General features: G+C 37.7%; 1 protein-coding gene across 6 annotated transcripts in view; it reads left to right on the top strand.

Annotated features, from left to right (window-relative positions):
* The window catches only part of myo1b (myosin IB), a 130,229-nt gene that overhangs the window by 37,749 nt on the left and 66,655 nt on the right, over positions 1 to 25,825 (top strand). For all 6 annotated transcript variants that reach the window (XM_073854910.1, XM_073854908.1, XM_073854912.1 and 3 more), the window contains exons 4-5: positions 19,814 to 19,908; positions 24,139 to 24,243. In XM_073854910.1, coding sequence (XP_073711011.1) covers positions 19,814 to 19,908; positions 24,139 to 24,243 — 200 coding nt within the window. The remainder of the gene's footprint in view (positions 1 to 19,813; positions 19,909 to 24,138; positions 24,244 to 25,825) is intronic.

The following is a 25,825-nucleotide window of genomic DNA, read 5'->3' as shown; positions in this document are numbered from 1 at the left end:
TTGCTGTGCTTGCTGTCTGTATGTGATAGGATTTTTTAATATATCGACTGCTCTGCTTAAACCCAAAGAGCTATCTTAACTTGCACTAAACCCTATATGCAGTCATTGGTCTTCATGGAGTTCAAGTCACTAGAAATTTAGGAATCACAGCCCGACCAACTCTACAGGGTCACCACTAAATCCATACTGTGCTCATTAGCACATTGCACGGAATCTGTGCCCGTAAATATCCGCAGATTTTAGCACCGTCAGACAAGCATAGACAAGCACACAGTACGTATCCTGCGACTGTGCCTGTTAGTGAGCCGTAGTAGTCTGTGGTGTTTGCTATGAGGTAGAGCGCTCATCCATAATCTTTACTAAATGTTTCACAGCCATTGGTAAATTATACACTACCTGGATGCATTGCACTGTTATTGTTGTTTTTAAATAATTTCTCAGTAAATAGGGTAAGCATTTGAGAAGTATTTTTTGATTGCTGGAATGTGAGTTTGAGGTAAACTTTAGCATTGAGGTTGTTTCGGTTAATAACCCAGCATGAGCATGAGGCACTTCATTCTGGCAACCAAACATGGTTCAAGAACCCTTGTGTCACTTTATCCTCACAGAGATCAAGAAGTGACGTATTGCTGCGTGTTTTCAGGTCTCTGTATGTGTGCGTGTGTACAAGTGGACAAGTTTAAATGCATCCGCAGCACTTTACTTCTCTTAAACGTAAACATGTCACTCACAAGTTAGTTGATACTCGAAATATCTGTTTAGCTAAGACACATTTATGTGGCTGAATGTGAATGGAACAGTTTTAAAGAATCAGAAAGGTATCAGATCAGTAAAAAAAGGAAAGAAGTGACCGAGGGCGTCATTTATAAAGCTTGCGTACGCACAAAACGGGGCTGGAAACGTGCATACTCCAGTTCCCACGCAAAGGTTGTGATCTATAAAAAAACAAACTTGATGGGAGAATGAGCTTGCACGGTGGGATCTGAGGATGATTCATGTATGCACACTTGCTGATTGTTTTATAACATTGCTTTGTTTTATAAGTCTTAATATTTTTTGATGTATGCCATTTTTGGCTTTTGTGCGTACGTAGGCTTTTAGTAGGGATCCTACGCACAGTTTTATAAATGAGACCCCAGGTGTAAAAAGGCTTCAATGCGCTTACATCAGACAGATGGATCTTCACTGTGTGACAGGATGTTCACCCAAGTTTAGTCATTATTTACTCACCCTTACTTTAATTTTACTTGAGTCATTAATTCCAAAAGTTCTGAAATCATACAAGTTTAAAGGGGCCATGGCATGAATAGACTTTTTCCATGTTTAAGTGCTATAATTGGGTCCCCAGTGCTTCTATCAACCTAGAAAATGTGAAAAAGATCAACTTATTAACTTAGTTTTGGTAAACCATTCTCTACAAGCACATACAAAAATAGGTTGTTGAAATTTGGCCCTCTTTATGATGTCATAAGGAGCTCTTATTAGAATAATACCACCCCCTTAATATGCACTATCCAATCACAGCACAATTGAGTTTTAATTGCAACAAACCACCATCATTGTGATCAATGTTTGAACTTCATCAGCTCATTTGCATTTTAAAGGACAAACCCAAAATGGCACATTTTTGCACACACCAACAAAGTGTCAATTTTAACATGCTATAATAAATTATCTGTGGGGTATTTTGAGCTAAAACTTCACACATGTGCTCTGGGGACACCAAAGATTTATTTGACATCTTAAAAAAATCTTGTGCCATGGCCCCTTTAAATATAATTCATTATTTTGGAAAAATGTTGACTTTTTTCTTTATGCATGAAAACAATGGTTGTCCTTACAGATTTTGCATGAAAATTTAAATGACAAAATACATCATGTCGTTCCAAACTTTACTCCTTTTTTGCTATGTTCCAAGTCTTTTAAAATAAAAGGTGTATACGGTACTTAATATAAGATAATCCCTACGTTGATGTAAATAATGACATGCTAAGTCAATTGTCTCTTATTGCATATGTAATGCCAGCCCTCTCTTTCTTTATGAGTTCTGCTGTGTCCAATGGGCCTGCATGCACCTGCTACCCGATACTGCTTATCCTACAGAATAGGGGAAGTAAAGATGTGCAGCTGGGTCCAGGCTATTAAGCCTAATTGTGTCTGATCAGAGAGGAGTGTAGTCGACAGATGTTACAGTTATAGCTCTATCCAAAATCTAGTAAGCCGCCCACAGGAGAAGCATTTTAAGACATTATAGGTGATCCTGTCTATATGTTAAGGCTCCCTGCCTTCTAACATACCTTTTGGTCTAATACAAAATTGGCATGACATGTTTGATTTATTGTACAAGTTTTTTTTACTATGTTAGTTTTTACTATTTAGTTTTTCATTTATTTTTTTACTATTTTACTGTCTTGGACTGTGGCCTGCATTCATCATCTTAAGCATTCTCATTAAACATCAGTGAGCGTTCACAAGTGGCTTTAGCGGTGTTTAGAGGCTTACAATCTGTATAATAATTATAATAAACACGGGCTCCTCGACAGCTTTCAAACATTTTTAAATCTATAAATCTTTGAATTTAACTTTTATTTCATAAATGGCAGATCCTCTTCATCCTCACCTTGCAGGAGTGTTATGTGTGGGCACTTTCTTTATTTGACTTGGACAGTCACTGCAACATCTCACACACATGTGGTGTTATGCAAGATGTTGGCCATAAGTCTGATGTTGTCATCACCCTTACACTTTTAAAAGGCTCTTCACAATGCCCATTTAGTTTCCCAAAGGATTTAATTAGTCAAAGGTTCTTAAAATAACCATTTCTTACTGTCTAAGAAAGATTTTTGACACAAAAAGTGGATATATAATATAAACCCTTTGAAGAGAGGTCAATAAACCTGACCCCACACCACTATTAATTATAATAACTATAAACCTTGGGATAAGGTTGTCACAGTCTAAGGTAGCGTGCACACGAAAGCTTTTACGCTGGCAGCACGGCGCTTTTCAAAAAAGCCAGCAGCTGGCGTTTTTTTCCGTGCTAAGCGACGGCACTGAGTGCTGAGAGTTAAGAAATATTCAACTTTGGGTGAAAAGCTCAGCTCATCAATGTCAATTCTCATTCGGCTGTCCAATCACAGTGGAGGACAAGTGGGATAAACATCACAACAACCAACCGGTGCATCGTTTAATGATTTAAAGCAGAAATATCACAGCCCCCAAAACGCTCAGCTGAACAACAGTCATGAGATGTTGGTAAAGGAATCATGGTATATGGGAAAGCAACAGTAATTTGTATTTTGTATTTGCACCATTAAACACATGTGCGTGCGTACACACACACACACACACACACAGAGAGAAAGAGAGTGGACAGCAGTGGCGGCCGGTGACGACTTTTTTTGAGGGCGCTCGATGCGAAGTTGTATGTAGCCCATCATGTGTGTGGTTTATTTTTTCAAAATATGTGTTCTGCGCTTTGAGAGATCGTGTGTGCATCACGTGTCCTGCCAAAATAAGTGCTTATATAAGGGTTTATGGTAAAAGAGACGCTCGCATTTGCCAGATACTCGTATAATCTTATTCGCATTCAGAGTTTACCGTTAAGGGAGTGTCTTGCGTGTATTTTGTGAACGTGAGCGTCTCTTTTATCATAAACGGTTATGACGCGTGTGCAGCAGGAAGTTATTTTGAAAAAACACGTGATGCACACAGGATCTCTCGAGGCGCAGAACACATATTTTGGAAAAAGGAACCACACACATGATACTCCAAACACTTATTTTGAATTAGCGCTTCTCGGATGAGGAGTCACGAGCCGCCACTGGTGGAGAGTCACGGGCGAATAGAAAGCTTTACTGAAGCTGAAATTTTGTGTTTTTCTGATGAATACATTCATTTTGAAAGAATACATGCGACTGGAATTGGTTTTAAAGATAAAAACCCGCATCTCTGATGTGCGGAGAGGAAATTAACGTAAACTCGGCATGTCTATCTGTTTAAAAACTGAGACAATGAAAAGAGCAATACACATTAAAAGTCATTTGAAACTTAACCATAACATCTAGTGTTTAGATCTGAGGTGTAGATATTATAAATGTGAATGTGCATAATGGCCCATGCTCACAGATGCGATTAGAGTAAACACTCGTCTAAAGCAATTAACCCTGTGAAGCTGGGATTTACACTGAACAATGACTATTAGCTGTTTAAAATTTAGGGATGCACCGATATGGAATTTTTTTGCCGATACGATAACCGATAACTCTTTATATTTGGGGGGCGATAACCGATATATATATAGGCCGATAAATATTCAGATTATTTTTACAATTAAAAACTCCAAGACCGCGGACATCTTGTCCTTGCGCTAGACTAGCATACTCTTCTTAAGCCCGCAACACGTTTCATCTTCGTGCTATGTCACAGAAAGCACCAATCAAAACTCCACATGGCCAGCAATGAGCAAGTGAAGTGGTTCAACAAACCAAAATAATCCATCATTTATCGGCTTTCATTTATCGGCCTAATTTTGCTATCAGACCGATAACCGATAGTATTAAAATAAGCAGTTATCGGCCGATAGCGATATGTCAGCCGATAACGATATGTCAGCCGATATATCGTGCATCCCTTATTTAAATGCATATTTTATAATATTTATGTATGTTTTAAATATTTAGAATATTCTTTTTTTCTTACATTCCAATTTCATATTTATATTTCATATTTTTTATCTTAATATTCTTAGAAATCAAAGTTGTGTTCTTAGAAAGGATGTTCTTGCATTCCTATGCTATTTTATTGTCATCTATAATCAGTGACATAAAATGGTCTTAAAAAACAATACTATCGACTATCGCAATTATTTTATGAGGCAATTAACCGACCTATGACTAGTAGCTAGTGTGACAGGCCTAGGCCCAACTATTGCAAATGCACGGTCACCCCTCACCTTCAACTGTAATCTTGGCTGGGATAGCGTATACGTTTTTGTAGGGGTTTAGGGATTTAACCTGATAAGGAACACTGTGCGTACACGGCACACCCCCTCCCTTGCACGTGAGGCTGCATAAACGTCATTGTAACTTTGAAGCTTAAATCTTCAAAATATACGGTCATGCGGCACATCGTTGTAAAGCTTAGACTTTCGGGATTCCATTAAGTGCACACACAAAGCATCATATGATTTATAGTAGTCATAAAACTGTTATCTAGTTGTTAGTTACCTGAACCGGGCGGGGCCGATTTAGGATATTTACTTACCTTCAAAATCTTCCCTTTATCCGCTTCGGTGAAATTGTCCAAAACAAATTGTTCATAAATCGCCAAAAGTCCAAGGAAATGGAATATCCAAGCCTTTTAATCCAAAACGATTTGTTCATCTCACAATCTTGACGTTTCTGAATTACGATATAAATAGTGTATACAATTAGTTCACTAACAGACATTCGTTCGAATCTCACTTTTTATTCACAACTTTAAAATTGGATATATGATCGTGTTTACAAGTCCCGGTTAAAAACCGTGCAGCAGCGTTTTGAACTAACTGAAGTCATAATATAGAAAACTTTGATAACCCAACATATTGTGAATTACAGTATTCCAAATGAGATAAAACAATGGCGTGCGCAACTTTCTTAGTGGATAACCAAAACACACTTAACTCTAGCCAAAAATATTATAACGTCATTTAATAAGCTTTTTTATAAGATTTTAACAATACCTCAATGTTGTTTGTTTCAGCTGCTGCTATACCAATGTAGGCAATAAGAAAAAGTTGTGCTACCTCTGTTTACTTTCCTAGAGTTGAGGGTCTAATTACACGGTCTGACAAGTCATTAAAGTGAGAAAAAAAGGCTTTTTGGTGTTTAATTCAGGTTATTTTATTGTTTTGTAAGCCATTTAAGTGATTTCTATTATCCCACACACGGTTACAAGGTATATTTCACATCAAATGTGGACACTAACATTTATAGAGACAATTTGACTGAGTCATCTTGGTTATTGGTTGTCAACAGTGGCTTTTAGCACACAGAACGGTGACCTCTGGACCATGTGCGTTGGCAGGCACACTTTTGATGGAGAGGGTCTTATGTAATTGTGGCCACCTTCATACTTTATGAGTGAAATACAAAGCAAACAGTCCCTGTTTTCTATGGTATATAATGTATACAATGCCTACAGTTCATGGCTGTAGGTTGCAGAGATTCTGGCCTGAAGTAGTACAAGTGCTTGGGGAAAGAGTGGGGGAAAATGCTCACTTCCTTGATGGAAAATCCCTTGTTGTAAAATTGCCTAAGAGCTTAAGTGTGTCATATTCCCATTGTTTGTTTTGGATCGTGTTGAAACTAAATCACCTTCCTTATGGCTTCATTGACTGGTGAAAACACACATAAAATGTTTACAATTTGTTTGTGTTTTATTCAAAGCAGTTAATTATAGTTAAACATCTATAGTTATAAGAGTTTATATGAGTTTACAGGGTTTTCAGATTTACTCTTGTCTGTTTTAGTATGTCAATATGATTAAAAGTGATATATCCAGAAACCCTTTTCAGTAAAAGCACTTTATCTAGGTAAAGAGTTTGAACTTGTCCAAATGCATAAAAAATAATGCATCCAAAAGGCATGAAAAATGTAATCTACTGAATGCTTCAGATGATCTGAATTTCACTGAGGCGGGTTCAGCTTTAAAAGCCTGATCCCAGATGATCGTGTACGTCATTACCTTTAAGATAAATCAAGATTAATAGTTATAAGCATAATATAGTTTCGAGATGACACTCCCTTGTATTTATGTGTCAGAATGAAAATGTTAGATGATACCCATTCACCAATTCCTGTCTCTTATTTTCTCTCACAGGGTTGAATAAACAAGGATTGGCTCGTGACTATTAGCCTTTGTCATGCTTGCTTTAAGACTTTAATTCAAGTCATATATTTTTGGATCTGTTCCTCAAATCTGTGAGTGTGCGATTACATTAGTGCAGGGTTTCTCAAAGTGGGGTCCGTGGACCCTGGTGGTCCTGAATGCTAAGCCAGGGGGTCTGTTAAATAAGTTGGTACAAATTATATGATTGTGTTGTATTATTAATAAGGGGATACTTGCATATGGAGACCATCTAAGAACTATGTAAGTCTTGCTACTACTGTTAATTTTAGGAAAGCTTTTATGATCATTTAACTGTGAATAGGTTAACTGTTAAGGGGTCCTTCAAAATTTTGCTTTCTTCTAAGGGGTCACTGGCAAAGTTTGCGTTAGAGAATGCTATTTGTAGTTTGGCTGTGGTCTATTTGAAAGTATAATTTTAAGCATAATTTAAAGCCTTATGTCTCCCTAGGGAGATGATGAATGAATGAAAGAGGATGTTCACTCTGTGGGGCACCAGAACATACACGATTTCTGCTGGGTCTGGGAGATTTTGCAGCTCATATGAAAAAAAAAATTTATACAGAGAAAGTTTCTTCCTTCCTGTGCATCTAAATAAATATGCCACCAGCCCGTTTATTAGTAAAATACTTGGTATGCAAAGCTTATATGAGCAATTTTTATAATCGCTGCAGTTTGACCTGCTGCTCAAGCATAATACAATCAGAAAGAGCAGCAGCATTAAAAGTAAAAGCCTGATAGAAACAAGGATAGGACTATAGTCACAACAGACTCAATGATAACCTTTTACACAAATCTCTAGAGATTTGTCTAACATTTACAGTCTCTACATATTAATTCTCTATACATATATATTCTATCGTTGATATACTTTAGATATTATCTTAAAGGTGCAGTGTGTCATTTTTAGAAGGATCTCTTGACAGCAATGCAAAATAATATACAAAACTATATTATCAAGGGTGTATAAGGACCTTTCATAATGAACCATTATGTGTTTATTACCTTAGAACGAGCCATTTTTATCTACATACACAGAGGGTCCTCTTACATGGAAGTTGCCATTTTGGGCCGCCATGTTTCTACAGAAGCCCTAAATGGACAAACTTTTTTCACTAAGTTGTCTCAGACGGTGATTTGTTTGTCCGGTGGTGGCTACAGTAGCTTCTCTGCGTGTTTCAAAAGCGAGGGGTGAGCAGTGGACTGAGACGTTGGTTGCAATTCTCAACCTCACCACCACTAGATGTCTCTAAAATTTACACACTGCACCTTTAATATTAGGGCTGTCAATAAATGAATCGCGATTAATCCAAAATAAAAGTTTGTGTTTGTGTGTGTACTGTGTGTAAATATTATGTATATATAGATACACACGCATTCATGTGTATATTTAAAGCAACACTATGTAGTTTCCATGTATAAATGACTTACAGCTCCCCCATGTGGTTGAAAAGTGCAACAGTGCCTGGTATCAGACACTCTTCTGCAGGCGGGGGGGGGGGGGGGGGGGCCGTGTGCTCTACCCTCCACCGCCACTTTCAGAGTGTGCTTGTAGCAGCTAGGAGGCTGCTCAGGTTGCAGCAACAGTACAATTTGTCCAGTTAAAAGTTGTTCTATCACTGAAATAATTTTAGAGAGATTATTTAAAGGTAAAAAACTACATAGTGTTGCTTTAAGAAATATTTGTCTTTAAATACTGTATACATTTATATAATTTATATTTTATATATATATATTTGATATAAATATTATATATAAATATAACCAATTTTTCTTAAATATATACATGATTGGGTGTGTTTTTATATATAAATAATAATTACACACAGTTCACACACATGTTATGTAAACACAAAGTTTTATTTTGGATGTGATTAATCACGATTAATCTTTTGACAGCCCTACTTAATATACATTTTATCTTCAGTATGTCTTCAAATATTATATATTTCCATCTTGAAATATTGTGCCCTATTTTAACGATCTGTAACGCAAGTGAGAAGCGCAAAGCGCAAGTGACTTTGTGGGCGGATCTTGGGCGCTGTTGCTATATTCCCGGCGGGAGAAATAAGTCTTGCGCCATGCGCAAATCAATAAGGGGTTGGTCAGAAGTAGGTTCATTATTCATAGGTGTGGTTTGGGCGTAACGTCAAATAAACCATTTAGAACGCTATCCAACATTCCCTTTAAACGCAAGGGCGCAAGTTCCATGGCGGGTTGCTATTATAATGACGGATTTACCAGGCACACGTCAGGAGCGGTTCACAGCCGAGGAGACTGACGTTCTTGTAAGAGTAGTCAAAGACAGAGAAGTTGTTTTGTATGGGGATGGGAGAAACCCGCCCAAATCAGCGTCGGTTAAACAGGCGTGAGAGGAAACAATTGACCAAAAAACCATGGTTACTACACTTTTACCGCAATAAAACCATGGTTAATTTTCGTAAGGGAATAGCCACAATTGTCTCATTAGCTGGCTTCCCCATCGTTGCGCCAAGCGCTACAATGATGTCAAGAGACAGGGAATCCCAAGCTTGCCAGCATAAATCGGGCACGCCGTGTAACGGGAGGTGGATCTGCCTCTACACAGGACCTGACGCCGGCAGAGGACATCGCTGCGTCCACCCTCACCTCTGAAAGGGTTTGGGGGCTTTGAAATCGGAAACGCAAGCAAGGTCCAACCCCAAAGTACCCTTACAAATCAAGTTCATATACATTAAGGCTTCTCATGAAAACATTTTAATTATTATTTAGATAAAATAAACGTAATACAGCCACACAACAACCTTATGAAAATATTTTAATCGTTATTTGCATGTGAATTTTTTAACGCAGCCACACAATACATAAAAACTATCACCACAATGCTCACCACAATGGTTTCCCTTATCTCATGTGTTATCTCATTTTTTATTGTAACAAATTATGATTTGCAAAATTAACTGTTGCATCTGTGTAGATAAGCAATGCGCGTTGTGCACGCTATACATTATGGTCAAGCATGCGCCCTTAAAATAGCATAATGAACTACGCGCAACGCGCCACTGACTTTAGACTAGTTTTTTTTGGTTAGTAGCGCAATTGTTTTTGAAACTGCAAAATAGCATCAGGGATGGTTTGCCCCGGAACACGCCTCCTTTTTTGCGCTGAACCGTCCAGGGAGCGCAAGTTCATTCCCTAGTTTGCCGACGTGTGTCTGTGGAGGGAAAAACACGCTGTGCGCCGGTGCAAAATACGAAATGATACATGCTTCACTGACAAAGTCAATTGCGCTGGGTGCAAGATAGGGCCCCTTATGTAGCGTTTAATTTTAAACTGCTCATATTTAATTCTTATGGTGAGCATTGACCTAACTAATTTTGGAAATGAAACTTAATGGAAAGTTTATGTGAGTATCTTCCAAAGCAACAAAATAAATATCAGTACGCGATTGTGCTGAGAAACAAGTTGGCTGAGAGAAGATAATGTATAGTCCAAAATATGGCTGAAAAGGCACTGTTCTTTATATAACTATAAAAACACTATAAAAACCAAATATATGTAATGTAGCTCTCCCTTAAAACACACAGTTCTTCTATACTTCTACTACTTTTCCCCAAAGTTAATAAAGTCCCTTGTATGAGTAACCCAAGAGGGGAATTCCCCCATATTCTGAGAAACTATTTTTAATACCTGTTTCCAGGAAAAGCAGTCTCTTTTGCGAATAATAGATATGTTGTATTTAAAATGATGGGCCAAAACATTATGACCGGCCTAATATGCTATTGGTCCTCCGTGTGCTGCAAAAACAACACTGACCTGCCAAGGCATGAACTCTTTAAGACCCCTGAAGGTGTCCAGTAGTATCTGGCATCAAGATGATAGCAGAAGTTTATTCAGGGCCAGTAAGTTGTGAGGTGGAGCCACTGTAGATCAAACTTGTTGTTGGTCCAGGCAGCACATCCCACAGATGCTCAGCAATTTGGAGGCCAGAAAAAGACCAGGTGTAAATGCCCTCTGAAACGTTTTCGAGACGGATTTAAATTCGATCTCTCAAACCACTTCAGGAGGTGGTCTGGGACGCATTTTAGACAAAACTGATAAGTGTAAATACATCTGGTTGTAAAACCACATATGTCAGCGCATAACTCCTCCCAAATGCAAACACGTCACACGGAAGTTAGCAGGCAAAGAGGCAAACAAACAAAGACGACACGCTCGTTGCTTTATGGAGCAACGACAACGGGTAAAAAAGCTTTCTAGAACTAATAAAAGAGTCCAATGACAAACCCAAATGATATTAAACAAAGAAATAAAACTTTAAGAGAGAGTTTTGTGAATGCTTTTCCCATCATGGACATGTACATGAAATCACCGTGCTGTCACTCTCCTGCTGCGCTGTACTGCGAGCTTCAGCTCAAGCCGAGCAAGGAGACGCGCGTCCCGTGCCCAACATACAGTTCAACATACAGTAAGTGCTGCCTATTGTTGCGTAAATGTCATCTTAAGTTTTTTAACTCTTTCGCCGCCATTGACAAGAAATCTCGTCAATTAAGAGAAAACGCTTCCCTGCCAATGACAAGATTTTCCGTCTTTCCGCAATACCGCTATTATCCACCAGGTGGCGCACTTCCGCAACTTATACAACCCGGAAGTAGCAACTCACGTGAAAGAGAAAGAACTCCGTGTATGTTTTAAAGATCGCTCTGCATCTGATCTCTATCAAAAGTCCTTCGCAGCTTTTTGCTCAAAATTGGGTGTTTTTGAAGAAACCTACCCATGTTTGAGAGGTGATTACAAGAGAACTAATGAAGGTAGTATGAAACGGGTTTTTTTTGTTTGAAAGCAGAGGGTCGGTTCTTTCATCTGATATATTGTTTGTTTATATATTTAAAGAAGAACATTTTCTGGAAGACATTAAACTTTTGTGAAAATCATGAAAATTGCTGGCGCTGGCTGGCAACTTTTTTTTAAAACGCTGGCGGGGAAAGAGTTAAGGCGGAGTAATAAATAGTGTATTTGCATTTTGGGCGGGGGTAAAAGATTGGAATCATATCAATTTTGCCAAGATGCATTTATGTGGCCAAATGTAAATGGAACAGTTTTAACAAATTAAAACTAAAACAAATCAAAAAAGAGAAAACACATGAAGTGACCGGGTGTAAAAAGGCCCAAAGCCGTAGTTCACTGACAATCAGGGCAGTTTTGCATTAATTATCATGAACGTACAGTAGGGTGACCATATGTGCCATTCTTCCTGGACGCATCCTGGCCAGGATTTCAGGTGTGTCTTTCGGAAGTCGTATTTGTCGTATTTTCCGGAAGACGCACCGAAATCCTGGCCAGGAAGCGTCCGGGAAGAATGGCACGTATGGTCACCCTAACGTACAGTATCGCCTGCGATATGGTCCACCTTGTCAGGGATCAGGCGACAGGTAACATCATACTAGATGGATGAAATGGATGATTCACAACTTTGTTGAAGTTTTTAAATCTATAGTTTGACTGGAGACTTTTACTTGAATCACATGGTAGAAGTATTACATTGTCCTTTTCTACAGCATCACATCCTTTTACTGTTTACTTCTGGGGTGATATAATAGGTTTCCCATGTGTATGTAGAATCAGTCACACTGTTTATAAGCAGCTGAAGAATGTGTGTCCACCTGGCTGCATTTTTAACTTCCCTAAAGCCATCTGTGGTCCATTGTCTTTTCCAGCTGAATCCACGATCACTGTACAACAAGCAGGAAAACATAACTCCAGAGACTATTGTGCTGGAGACTAATATTATGTTGTGCACTTTGGGTACTGTCTTATACTGCTGCTAAGGCTATACTGCACCTCAGTTTCCTAAATGGGATCAATAAAGTGTCTGTCTGTCTATGTGAGGAGTTCAGTGTGTTGTGGAACAGATTCTATATGTGGCTCTGTATTGTTTTTATTATAGGACAGAACATACGAGCGGAGACGTCAGGGGAGCTGAGTCAGTACAGACAAAGGGAAACAGTAAAAGCATCCGTTTTTCAGTGAATAAAAACATACTGTCCTGCTCTTGTGTTCTACTTCCTGTGTGTGTGTGTGTTTGTGTTTGTGTTAGGGTCTGAATGAAGGGGAATCCCAATAGTAGATATCTCACACTGTATTATTTATGCTAATGTAAAACATGTGCTAGTACATTTTGTACTTAAACGCTCATCGAATGGAAAATTGCACTTATGTCTTTGTAAAGGAGTTCAGGTTTAAAAGTAGGTCTGGGAATAAAAAGCTGCTTTTGAGTTTAAACCGGTTCAATGTGCAGAACTGGACCCCAGCAACATTTGGCCCTCATAACTGTTGTTGAACATCTGCATTCTTCTGACAGTACATGCATATGACCATATTAAATTGATTGAAAATGAGCAACTACATTTGTGCAATAAAACATGTTGCAAACACTTATTATTGGTTAGTATAAAGTTTTATGAGTTGCTTTCTGAAAGCACAAGAAGATTTGATAATGGAAGCAGAACCAGAATCCTTACGTTTCTTATGTTTTCATCCCTTTTTAATATCATGAACTTATATCATAGGAACTCCATATGTTAATAGTTGAATCTCTTCTGTATGAGTAGTAGGGTTGCCAACTTTCTCACTCTGAAATACGGGACAAAAGACGGCATGCCGCAGCAGTGCGGATACGGTTTTGTGTATACAGTTTATTTAAGCCACTTGTCAAAATGATAGCTTATCTCCTAATTAAATAATAATTTATACCTCTTATGCCTTGGCAACATACAGTAGGTTTATTTATAGTTTGTCAATTTACTGCAGTTACTTTTAACACAGTCCTTATTGAACCTTTACCTTTAATATCTGTCTAAAACAAAACACTTAGTGTAATAAAAGTTCATGTTAATCTTACGTGTGACAAATAGGGGTGTAACGATTCATCGTGCAAATGCGCGTTTTCTCAATGAATGAATTTGAATGAATTACGGTGAAATCCCAGCACATCCGAACGCCAGAGGGCGCTCCCGTGCAGAAACTCCCTTTGTGCCACACAAGAAGTAGCATTACAAACGCTATTCCAGGAAATGTCTACACATGAATATTTATACGCTGTTCTTCAAATTGTTTCAGGTATTTTCATGATAATAAAAAACATTTTGAATGATTTTGTTTAACGAGTGTTGCTTTTTTAAATGCACGTTATAAACGACTCCGACTCATAATGATTTTAGATTGATAAGGACTTCCTACTGACCAAATGCCGTAATACAGGCACAAGCTGTGCATAAAACAAAGAATCGCAGCCTTGCGATTCAGAATCGATTTCAGACAGGCATTTTTAATGAGGACCGCGATTGAATCGTGATTGAATCGTTACATCCCTCGTGACAAACTAAAACTAGCATTGATTCTGTAAGCTCTAGTTTTCAAAAGGGTCAACATTAAATACTTTAATTAAAACACACTTAATGTTACAGGTAGGGCTGTAAGGATTTATCGCGTGTCCCATTTAAAATCGAAGTCTGAAATCGATTCTGTGTTTCATGCACAGCTTGTGAATGTACTACAGCATTTGGTCAGTAGGAAGATGTTTAATCACTTGTTAAACAAAATCATTCAAAATATTCTTTATTATCATGAAAATACCTAAAACAATTTGAAGAACAGAAATATAAATATTCCTGTAGACGTTTCCTGGAATAGCGTTTGTAATGCTACTTCTTCTGTGGCACAAAGGGTGTTTCTGCACGAGAGCGCCCCCTGGCTGTTGGATGTGTCGGAATTTCATCGTAATTTATTAAAATTCATTCATTGAGAAAACACCCATTTGCACGATTAATCGTTACAGCCCTAGTTACAGGCTGTGAATCAGATGTGGAAGAATTTATTTTCAATTTCAGATTAAGGTGTTTAAAGGGGTAAATAGTGTAAAAAATCTGACTTTTTCCATGTTTAAAGGCGGAGTCCACGATGTTTGAAAAACGCGTTGGAAAAGGAGACGGGACGACAACAAAAAAACACAAATAGCCAATAAAATCAAATAAAAATCCGGGTTGCGTATGTGTGGGGTGGGTCTATCAACAGAAGGTCCAGATTTTATTGGGGTAGGGGCGTGTTTGTTTAGGTGATTTCAAATATCAACATTGGCTTTCAAACATCATGGACTCTGCCTTTAAGTGCTATAATTGTGTCATCAGTGCTCTTCTATCACCTAGAAAATGTGAAAAAAAAACATTCTTTGCAAGCATGTGAAAAAATAGGTTATTGAAATTAGGCTTCCCTTGAGATGTCAGAAGGAAATCTTATTATTATAATAGTACCACCCCTTAATCTGCAACTATCCAATCATGGCACAGGGCAGAGAGAGAGAGAGAGAGAGAGAGAGAAAATAATTGAGAGCACAATTGAGTTTTAATCTCAACAAACCACCATTATGGTGATCAGTGTTTGCATTTCATCAGCTTATTTACATTTTAAAGTACACACCCAAAGCGGCGCATTTTAACATGCTATAACAAATAATCTATGGGGTATTCTGAGCTAAAACTTCACATAGGTGCTCTGGGGACACTAAATATTTATTTTACATCTTAAAAAAGTCTTGTGAAATTGTCCACTTAACTCTTTCCCCGCAATTCACGAGATGTCTCGTCAATTAAGAGAAAACGCTTCCCCGCCAATGACGAGATTTTCCGTCTTTCCGCAATACCGCTATTATCCACTAGGTGGCGCACTTCCGCAACTTTTAAACCCGGAAGTATTGCCCTCTGACAAGCTGCTGTATGTCCGTGTCTGTTTTAAAGATCGCTCTGAATGGGATCTCTATGAAAAGTCTGTCACAAAAATGGAATTATTTCTGCTTTTTGCTCAAAATGTGGTGTTTTTGCAGAAACCTACCCATATTCAAAAGCTGATTACAAAAGAACCACTGAAGGTAGGAAGAAACGTTTTTTTTTTGTTTGAAAGCAGAGGGTCTGTTCTTTCATTTGGTATATTGTATGTTTATGTATTCAAAGAAGAACATTTTCTGGAAGGCATTAAACTTTGGTGAAAATCATGAAAAACGCTGGCGCTGGCTGGCAACTTTTTTTAAAAACGCTGGCGGTGAAAGAGTTAAAATTCATTCATTGAGAAAACACGCATTTGCACGATTAATCGTTACAGCCCTACATACAGGTTGTGAATCAGATGTGGAAGAATTTCTTTTCAATTTCAGATTAAAGTTTTTTTAAGGCAGTGGTTCTCAAACTGGGGTCCGGGGCCCCCAGGGGGGCCGTGAGATGGTGCCAGGGGGGCCCCAGTTTTATGACATTTTATAAAATACCTTAATTTATTATAAATTCTGTGTAATTAAACCAATCAACAGCACTACTTTGTATAACTTAATATGTTTTGTTTAATTAAAAAATAAATTTTAGAACAGTTTTTGTCATTAATTTTCTTTGGGGGGGGCCCGCGAAGGAATGCACCGTAACCAAGAAGGGACGCATGCGGAAAAAGTTTGAGAACCACTGTTTTAAGGGGTCATAGCGTAAAAATCTGACTTTTTCCATGTTAAAGTGCTATAATTGTGTTGTCAGTGCTCTTCTATCAACCTAGAAAATGTGAAAAAAAAACATTCTCTGCAAGCATGGGAAAAAATAGGTTATTGAAATTAGGCTTCCCTTGAGATGTCAGAAGGGGATCTTATTATTATAATAGTACCACCCCTTAATCTGCAACTATCCAATCACGGCACAGGGCAGAGAGAGAGAGAGAGAGAGAGAGAGAGTTTTAATCTAAACAAACCACCATTATGGTGATCAGTGTTTGCATTTCATCACCTTATTTACATTTTAAAGTACACCCCCGAAGCGACGCATTTTAACATGCTATAACAAATAATCTATGGGGTATTCTGAGCTAAAACTTCACATAGGTACTCTGGGGACACAAAATATTTATTTTACATATTAAAAAAGTCTTGTGAAATTGTCCACTTAAAGGGGCCGTTCACATATCGCATCTTTTGCGCGCTCAAGTTCCTTATTTCAAATGTAGGCGCGCGGTATGCACGATCATAATGTAAGCGACATGCGCTAGTTTTTTCCAGGCATGTCCGCACCGCATAGAGTTAAAAACATTTCAACTTTTCAGAATGCCGCAAGCGCACCGCAGGTCATGTGACAAGAACTTCCGCACCTAGCATTTTTCACACGTTTTTAGGCGCGACATGTGAATGGCCCCTTGGGCATGTCTGGATCAGTGATCTCTTCAAAATTGAGACCGAACTTTGTTACTATGTTACTACGCTATAATAACCCACTATATAAAAAGCAAACATGAAATCGTACAAGCGATCAAGCCTTTTGTATCAGTCACTGCTTAGATCAGCGTAGCAGTCAAACAATGGGACAAATAGATAAGGCTCAAATAGATAAGGCTCAAAATACGGGATTTTTTGTGTTTGTGACCTCACAATCAATTGGTATTCCCTCTTTTTTATAGATGATTACTGTTAAGAAACACAATTTTCTACCATGTGCCTCACATTGTGGCTGCGGTACTTAAGCCAAACAATAATTACAGTTCAATAACAGAAAGTGCAGTATGAGAAAGTAAGGCTACATGTATGTACTGTATGTGTCCATGGACCTCCCTCTTTCATTCATAGTAAACCTCTCAATCAGCTGGTCAGATATGGCTGCTTAAGGCCAACAGCTCATGGGCTGTCTGCTTTGATGTTCCCATTGGTGCCTTGACTGATACAAGCTTTGATGAGATGTAATCACAGGGTACTGTAGAAATGGCTTCCACTTTTGAGTTCTCTGAACCAATTGGCCTCTGTCATAATCTTATAATGATTGCACTAAGCTGTTTCACTGCAGATGTTTTTAATTTTACTGTCAATTTCCTCTGTCTCTCCATGTGGTGTGGCTGCAGACATGTTCAGAAGACAGTTTAAAAACACGTAATGATTACATCTCCTTTGAACGCAAACCTCGGCTCATTTTAGCTCAAAGTTGGACAAATAACCACACAAACAACTCCTGCCCTTATCAGTGAAAGAGACATTGTGTTTTTTATGGACTCCATGCTGTCCTTGCGTGGATGCCCTAAAGGGTCTTTTCATATTGAGATGCAAGTTCTCCATGTACTCTAAACTACCTAAAGAGATTTCCTGGTTACATGTTTGGTTAGGCCAAAGTATCATGTTGGACCAGATCTCACAATAAGACAAATTTTCTTCTATGGGGTACACGGGGCGAAAACGTTAACACTCACCGGAAGGCTTGTCTGAGGTGTGGCCAACAGCCAATCACAGTGGCCGCAACACATGCTCCGGTCTTGCATAAATGTAATTGGCTGGCTCACATTAGGTTATTTAAAAGGCGATCTGATTGGCTGACACATGCGTTGGCACTTGAAAAGTTAAGAAATGTTACATTTCTGCCACTAACAACGAGAGTAATGCGACGTTGATGGATCCACAATTCAGTTTGGCAACGCATGACGTCACCCATTAAAAGTAAATGAGAAGCGTTAACGCTTTCGCCCAATGTGAATGTACCGTTATCTAGGCTTTGCACATTTCTAAATCTCTGTAAATGCCTGTGTCGTCTTCCATCTGCTTTTTAACTTGCTCTCGATCTGACCCAGCGCCCAAACCTCCATCAGATGGCCTCCATATTTTTGGGTTCAATTCTTAGTACAGTTTGTGGAGCGACAGGCAGCCATCCCAACTTGGTTATACTTCCAAATATGCATCTGTTCCTTGCAAGAGTTGTCTCTATGGTTGGAATTTTAGAATACTGTATGTATTAAAATGATTTTCAGACAGTTTCTGAACACAGATAATTTATTTTTTTATTTCATTTTATTATCACTATTGTTTTAATCTTATCCAACTGCCCTCCCAGTGCATACAATGCTCTGAAATGTTGCCAACATGGATATTTGTCACTTATTGATAATTTACACTGTTTTAATTTTGTGTTGAATAAGTCATGAAATGTCTTTAACTTATTTTAGATCATTATTAAAGTATTACAGCCATTATAGAGATTCTACAATAACTTTTCAACTCATTGGAAATTGTTGTCCACCTGTTTTCCTTTAGCGCTTGCTATACTCCATGTATACATACAGTAATGTATACCAGTACAGTTCCCTTCCCTTAAGCTGGATATGCAACCAGACTTTTATATATTGTAGAGGAGGAAAACTACAGTACATGCAACATATCCCTCCCAGTTAGACCTATTATTAGCGGTGGTTTTGGAAAATTCCTGAGTAATGATTACAGAAAAGTGGAGACTGAGAGGAAATGGGAGCTGAAATAAAATGGTTTGAGATTAAGTCTTATTTTTTGACCAGTTTATTTAGTTAATCTCTCACCTAGGAAACGGTCAGTCAAAGACAATGATGTGTCCATGCCTACAGTCTACTTTGGCAGTCTGCAAATCTCTTCTATACTACAAACATTACATTTATACTGCTGCTGCTCGCACATGCGTGTTGACTAAACACTTAATACGCATGACATCACCGTTTTCAAAGATTTAGGTTTTGGTCTGAGTTATTTTGGGGAATTTTTAGTAGTCTGGTTTACCAGTAAACTCATATTGATCAAGGCCATCATTATATGCACAGACTTTGATGACTGTGATGCACACCTTGAGCGGTAAATGCAGACAACAAAAAGGGTATGCTGGACACCAGATCCAAAGGCGATTGTTTAGCAATTACTTCCTATTTGATATACTGTAGAAGGAGCTTAAGCCTAATGCGTTGGCATTTTTTTCTTCTGCTTTTTTACGAAGCCATGCAGGAGGAGATGCCAGATGGGGCTTTTGTGGTCTCTATTAAACTTGATTATGCAGCGAATCCATGGAAATGTTTGGATGTTAAATGACATTAAACACTGAAATTGAATATCGAAGCCTGAATTTTCTTTGTTTTGCTTTCTTCTCAGTTATGCTCTGGCAGATGAGGCCTATCGGTCATTGCGTGATCAAGATAAAGACCAGTGCATTCTCATCACAGGAGAGAGTGGGTCAGGAAAAACAGGTGAGACCAATGCAAACACTTGTGAACATCTTAAATTAGGTGCATTTTTTAATTAAAGTTAAATATTGTGAAAAAATAGCTTGTTATGCTGATATTAAAAATAATAATATTTTTATTAAATTACTTGAGCAGATCTGTCATCAGAATAATGTATTTGTATGTATTTGTTGTATATCAGTTTTATTTGTATTGCATTATAAATTAACTTTAATTGACTTTATTGGTATTAAACCATTGTGGAGTGCTACCATCTGATTCAATACATGCATGCTTTTTGCATTTTGTAAAAAAAAAAAAAAATGTTTTTGAGGTTTGTTAAAAACAAAGAATGTAATTTTCTATTTAGGTGAGCGCGCAACTTTTGTGTTTAAAACTGTATGTGGTGTAAGCTCTTATTTTGTAGCAAGTGACGTGTCAGATTATTCATCTGGTGTTGAGAAACACATCAATATCTATAAATGAGTACCAGACTCACCCCATAACTGATAATTTATGAGTCAGTCATCAATGACTTTTGATACCATTTGGCTCTCAAATGTTTACATATGGATACCATCTCACATTTCACCTTGAGACCACACAATAATCTTTCTTTGTGTTAACAATGGCAAATTTTGCGAGTCTGTAATTGAGGTTTATGATGCATATGAGTGCTCATTTCTCAGTAAAGGTTTTCCTCATCCATTTTTAATAAGGAGCAAATGTCTTACACCACGTGACTAAAGGCAACCAGACAGTTAAGCATGCAGATCAGTTTATTAAAGTTTGCATGTGTGTCTAATTATTTTTATTGGTTCTGGTTGACCCAGGTTATAGCTATAGTAAATGTGGCACGAGAATGAGCATCTCAGCTGAGGTGAACAACAGGCTAATGAAGCTTTGTCTGTTGTTCTTTATTTGTGTCATTCCCGCGGATGAGACATGGAGACAGAACAAGTTAATATTAGCATAGAGTCTCTTCACATTCATTGTAAAAGTTGGTCAGAAAGATTGTGTTTGTTTAATTCTTTCCAAGCTAACTTTTGGGGTATAAATGTGTTTAGGCAATGATTTAAGTTGAAAAGAGTCTTTAATTTAGACTTGAGGCGATATAAGTGTGACATAACCGACCAAACGGACCAACGAACTGGCTATCTTATTGCTTATTTTTTAACCATGAACATACCTGATAGCTCTTTGGTGACGAGTTCTGGAGAGCACGTCAGCCATTTAACTCCCTGTTTCAGGACAAAGTAATTGATCTACAGGTCTGAAAACAGCCTTAAACTGATCACTTATTATGCTTTTCCAGATTTTACCTTTCTTTTACTGTGTATATGTGTGTTTGTACATGCAATCAATTTGCAAAGTTACAAATCCCAAAGCCAAATTTAAAGAAAGTTATCATCACATCATTGAATGGCTTAGTTATAGTCCTTCACTTACCTCCACTAATTTTTATGTAGTATTTAGCTAAGGGCTTAATCATTTCACTTATTTAACAAGTTCCTGTTCAATAGAAGACAATTACTAAATAAATGCACTGCTCTTAAACATCTCGTCCAAGTTGTGCTTGTGCAACCCGATCCTGCTGTCACCCGAGCTGCTTCCAGCAGTATTTAAACCAGTGAACAATCTGGTGAGGTTCACACACACTGCACAGCTTTCACAATCAAGCATGACTGTCCTCTGTTGATTTAGCTAAGCTCAACCTGCGTGTTAAAATTAATCTTACTGGTAAATCCGCTTGATTATCGCTCCACCTGTTGGACTAGCCTAGCACAGTGCGCCCCTCCTGGATGGGGCTGGACATTTCCGATACATGGTCTAAGCTACTGACTGAATCACTGGGCAGAGTCCAAAAGTAACAGAAGAGAGGCTCAAAATAATGTTAAATTAAAAAAAATAGTTTTTCCAAACAATCAAGATTATCTTTCATTTACCATAAAATTACAAGTTGGAGCCTGTACTTACAGAACAAGATGATATTTGTGTTCCTTGTCTAGCCGACTATGCTGGTTTGTATTGTCCTCCTCCAGTTTTTCTTTTGTTTGCCTCCAGCTAGCAAGGTGACGTAATCGTGACAATGGCACTAAAAGGGTCTGTAGTTAATTGACTCCTTATGAATTTAAAAATTCCAAGATGAGATGTCACTGCACTAACTATTTTTAACATGTTTTTCCAAATGTTAAGCTTTTTTAAGTGAGAGTCTAAAATAAAAATAAAAACGTCAACATAAATGAAAAATTGTTATAGTATATACTGTCAAGTATTAGGTGAGTTGCAAATGAAGAGTTCAGAGGCAAAACCCTCTAAGTGCATCTGACATGATTTCTTGTTAACATTTTTTATCAGGCTTTAATGTTCGTGTTCAGTAATTTTTATTTAATGGCAATGAAAAGATTATTAGTAACTGAATAAAACCCCCCTTTTTTTTTTTGAGGTATAGCGGAGGATTTTCTCGAATTTTAGAAAAGAACCGCCTTCTCCACTTTTTTAAAAAATGCAATTGCACAACACTCTTGATTGACAACTAGGAGGACCAATTGTCTTGATGATCCATCCGGAAATAGAAAATCCTCCGCAATACATTTAAGGCATTTTATTGATATTAAACTAATTTGTCTTTAGCTGCAAAACCCTCTAAGTACATGCAAAAATCTCCACTACTAAAAATATTTCCAATCTCTTTTCACCGTGCTTTCTTAAAAAAGGAAAAAAGCTAAATGATTTGGTTAATATCCTAATATATTTGTAAAAAGCTCTTGCACCTTGATGTAGGCGCCGCATCTTTCACCCAATTTATCTTTTGCGCACTTAGAGGGCTTTGCTACTAAATCATCGATGCAGTTAAGGTATTCTGCCAACAATGCAATATTTCTGAATGGGGTTACAGTGGGATTAAGCAGATTTAAAGCGAAACTATTTGATGAAGGTATTACCAGGGTTCCCACGAGTTCTTAAAATCCTTGAAGGTTTGTGAGTCTGGGGAAAAAAATTAAAGGACCTGGGAAGTTTTTGAAAATATACATGCATAGATACAAATCATTGAACATGCTTGAATCTATTTTATGCAAGACGTTTTCTGGAAAAAAATCCATATTATTCCCTGTGTAGTATAGGATAATATCATACAATTTCTAGACTTTTTAAGCACACGTGCTAAACTGTTCGCTTTAAATGCTTATATCTTCTGTATGCGAATGTTGATACCAAAATGCTTTTTTGCATAGTTTGACACATGAAAACGTCTCTGGTTACGTTTGTAACTGTTGTTCTCTGAGAAGGGAACGAGACGCTGCGTCTCTCTTGCCATACATACAGCGTCCATGTAGCGCCATCTTCTGCAATATTTCAGATAGCAATAAACTTCCTGGATCCTGCATCCCCATGTCTTTGTCTTTAAGCCTCCTCATTGGTTGAATGTGATATACACATTCAGACGCACTTACCCCTGAATGCGTCCCCAAAGTGTCACAGCAGTGACGCAATGCGAGTTCCCTCAAAAGGGAACTGTAACAATATATCCTAAAAGGTAACACGATGTAATCTTGCTCTCACTTGAAATGTGTCTCCACATTTAGTCCTTGAATTTGAGGGTACTGGACCTGGAAAGTCCTTGAAAGGTCCTTGCATTTGAAGTTAACTAAGGTGTGGGAACCCTGTATTACTTGCCGACAGCATTTGACAGCCCAGACGCATCTTCTATGGTACCAGTGGTAACTTAAAGAATGAGTTATGACATTATTTCCTATTCACTTTATCAGATTACACCTTATCAGTCATTTCATATATCAGTTTCATACAAAAGTTTTACTCTCTTCTCATGTTTAGGAAACATTTCATGGTAGAACCAGACATGGAAAATTATTAACAAATATCAATCTTGATCTTTAAACAGCTGTATGGTCAAAACTCTTATTGTATATCTATTGCTATGTGGACTATATTGTCAACAAAATCACAGTAAATATATTGTGAAGAATTATTATACTGTACAGTTTTCTTGTGAATTGGTGCATAGCATTGCTTTTATTATTGAATTTATAGTCTTGGCTCTGCATAGTTAATAGCAACAGCTCGGTAGGATTTGAAACAGTTGGCTTTGAAAGAATTTGGGGAGTTTTAGGGTGGGATAGAAAAGGCGTTTACTCCCTGTAGTATGGGCAAAGATGATGTAAAGGGGATTTTGAGGTGAGGTCTTGTCTAAGAGAAGGTGACTTTTGACCTCCTTTGTTCTCTGTGTTTCAGAGGCCAGCAAGTTTGTGATGTCATATGTGGCTGCAGTATGTGGGAAAGGACAGGAAGTGAACAAAGTGAAGGAGCAGCTGCTTCAGTCCAATCCTGTGCTTGAGGGTGAGTGCTTAAACCCTGAGAAAAAAATCTTATGTTCTTCTGACATATTGCATTTCACATCTTTATAAAATGTAATGTCATAACCTGAAGCTTTGTGTCCCTATAAAGTTAACTGAAAAATGGGGTGCTGATTTTTTCAGATTTCTTAAATATGAGGGCATATGGTATTTAAGGACCAACATTGTATGTATTTTCCCCTATTCGCACCCTACTTTCAGCTAATGTGTCAGAAGCTCACTGGTCCCTGTTTTTTTTTTTTTTTAAATGGGGCCATTAACAGGAAATGTCCATAAGCAATAAGATGGAGCAAGAATGCCCAGTAATTGGCAGTAGAGCTCTGAGCAGAGTGAAGTCGCACATCTGTGAAAGTTTAGCTGCGGAAAATAGCAACCCCCACATCAGGGGTTCTGCACATTTCCCGCTCCGTGATCTACAATAGACCATGCACAGACTATGCTTGTTATTAGTTTTAGCAAACTCATATTCAAATAGTTCGTTTGTTGCAAAAAATTACAAAAGATTAATAAATGCTTGTCAAATGAAATTTAACAGTGCAGTTTTAATATGCAGAGTTTCTACACAGTGGGATTTCTAGCTTGTATAGTGCCCTGGGCAAACCCCACCCCCCTTCAGCGTCCCCTTATAGCCACACAGCCCACCCACCAATAAATAAAGCAATATTCTGCACATTCTCTAACTTTTAGAGAGAGATTTGGAATAACACAATTAAATGGTCTGTTTAAAAAAACACACTTTAAACAAAAAACACAGAAAATGAATGTTTATAAGAAGAGTAATGCTTTGAAAGCATAAGATATATCCCTCCCTTCAGAGCATTGTCCAAAGCCACACCTCCTCCAAAGCACATGAACACACACAGCCTGTATAATAATACTCAGCCCAGTCTCACGAAATTTCGTGATATAGTCACATCATTTTTTTATTCTTTTTTTTGTGATATTGTCACGAATTTCTGAATTTTTTTGTGATCATATCACGAATTTCTGTTTACGTGTCACTGTCACGTATTGGTTACTTAACTGTTTTGTCCTATTTTCTTACCATTGTCGCTTCGGTTTACGGTTAGATTTACATAAAATGACATCCTTACCCAAACCCAACTCTAACGCCAGACGACAACAGTTTAAAAATCTGAAAAAAATAGTATAAACCAATACTTAAAGTGACATCCTAACGCAAACACCAAATCTAACCCTAAACCGAAGCGACAATGGTTTGAAAATAGGAAAAAGCAGTTGAGTAAACAATACGTGACAGTGACACGTAAAAAGAAATTTGTGATACGATCACGTAAAAACGCGGAAGTTTTTTGACAATATCACGAAAAAAGAATCAAAAAGTTATATGACTATATCGCGAAATTTTGTGAGACTGGGTAGTAATACTATACTACAAAACCTAAATTACAAAATGCTTCATGTTACTTAGCCAATTCCATCAAAAATCTAATAAAACCATGTAATTACCGGTCCAGATTTTGACATTTTTGTCTTAAAGGTGCCATTTGTAAAATTTTGGAGAATCTGTTGACAAAAATGAAATATAATATACATAACTGTGT

Source organism: Misgurnus anguillicaudatus, chromosome 17, assembly GCF_027580225.2.
Source record: "Misgurnus anguillicaudatus chromosome 17, ASM2758022v2, whole genome shotgun sequence".
Taxonomy (NCBI): Eukaryota; Metazoa; Chordata; class Actinopteri; order Cypriniformes; family Cobitidae; genus Misgurnus; species Misgurnus anguillicaudatus.
Note: the sequence above shows the minus strand (reverse complement) of the source record. Positions and strands in the feature narration are given on the sequence as shown.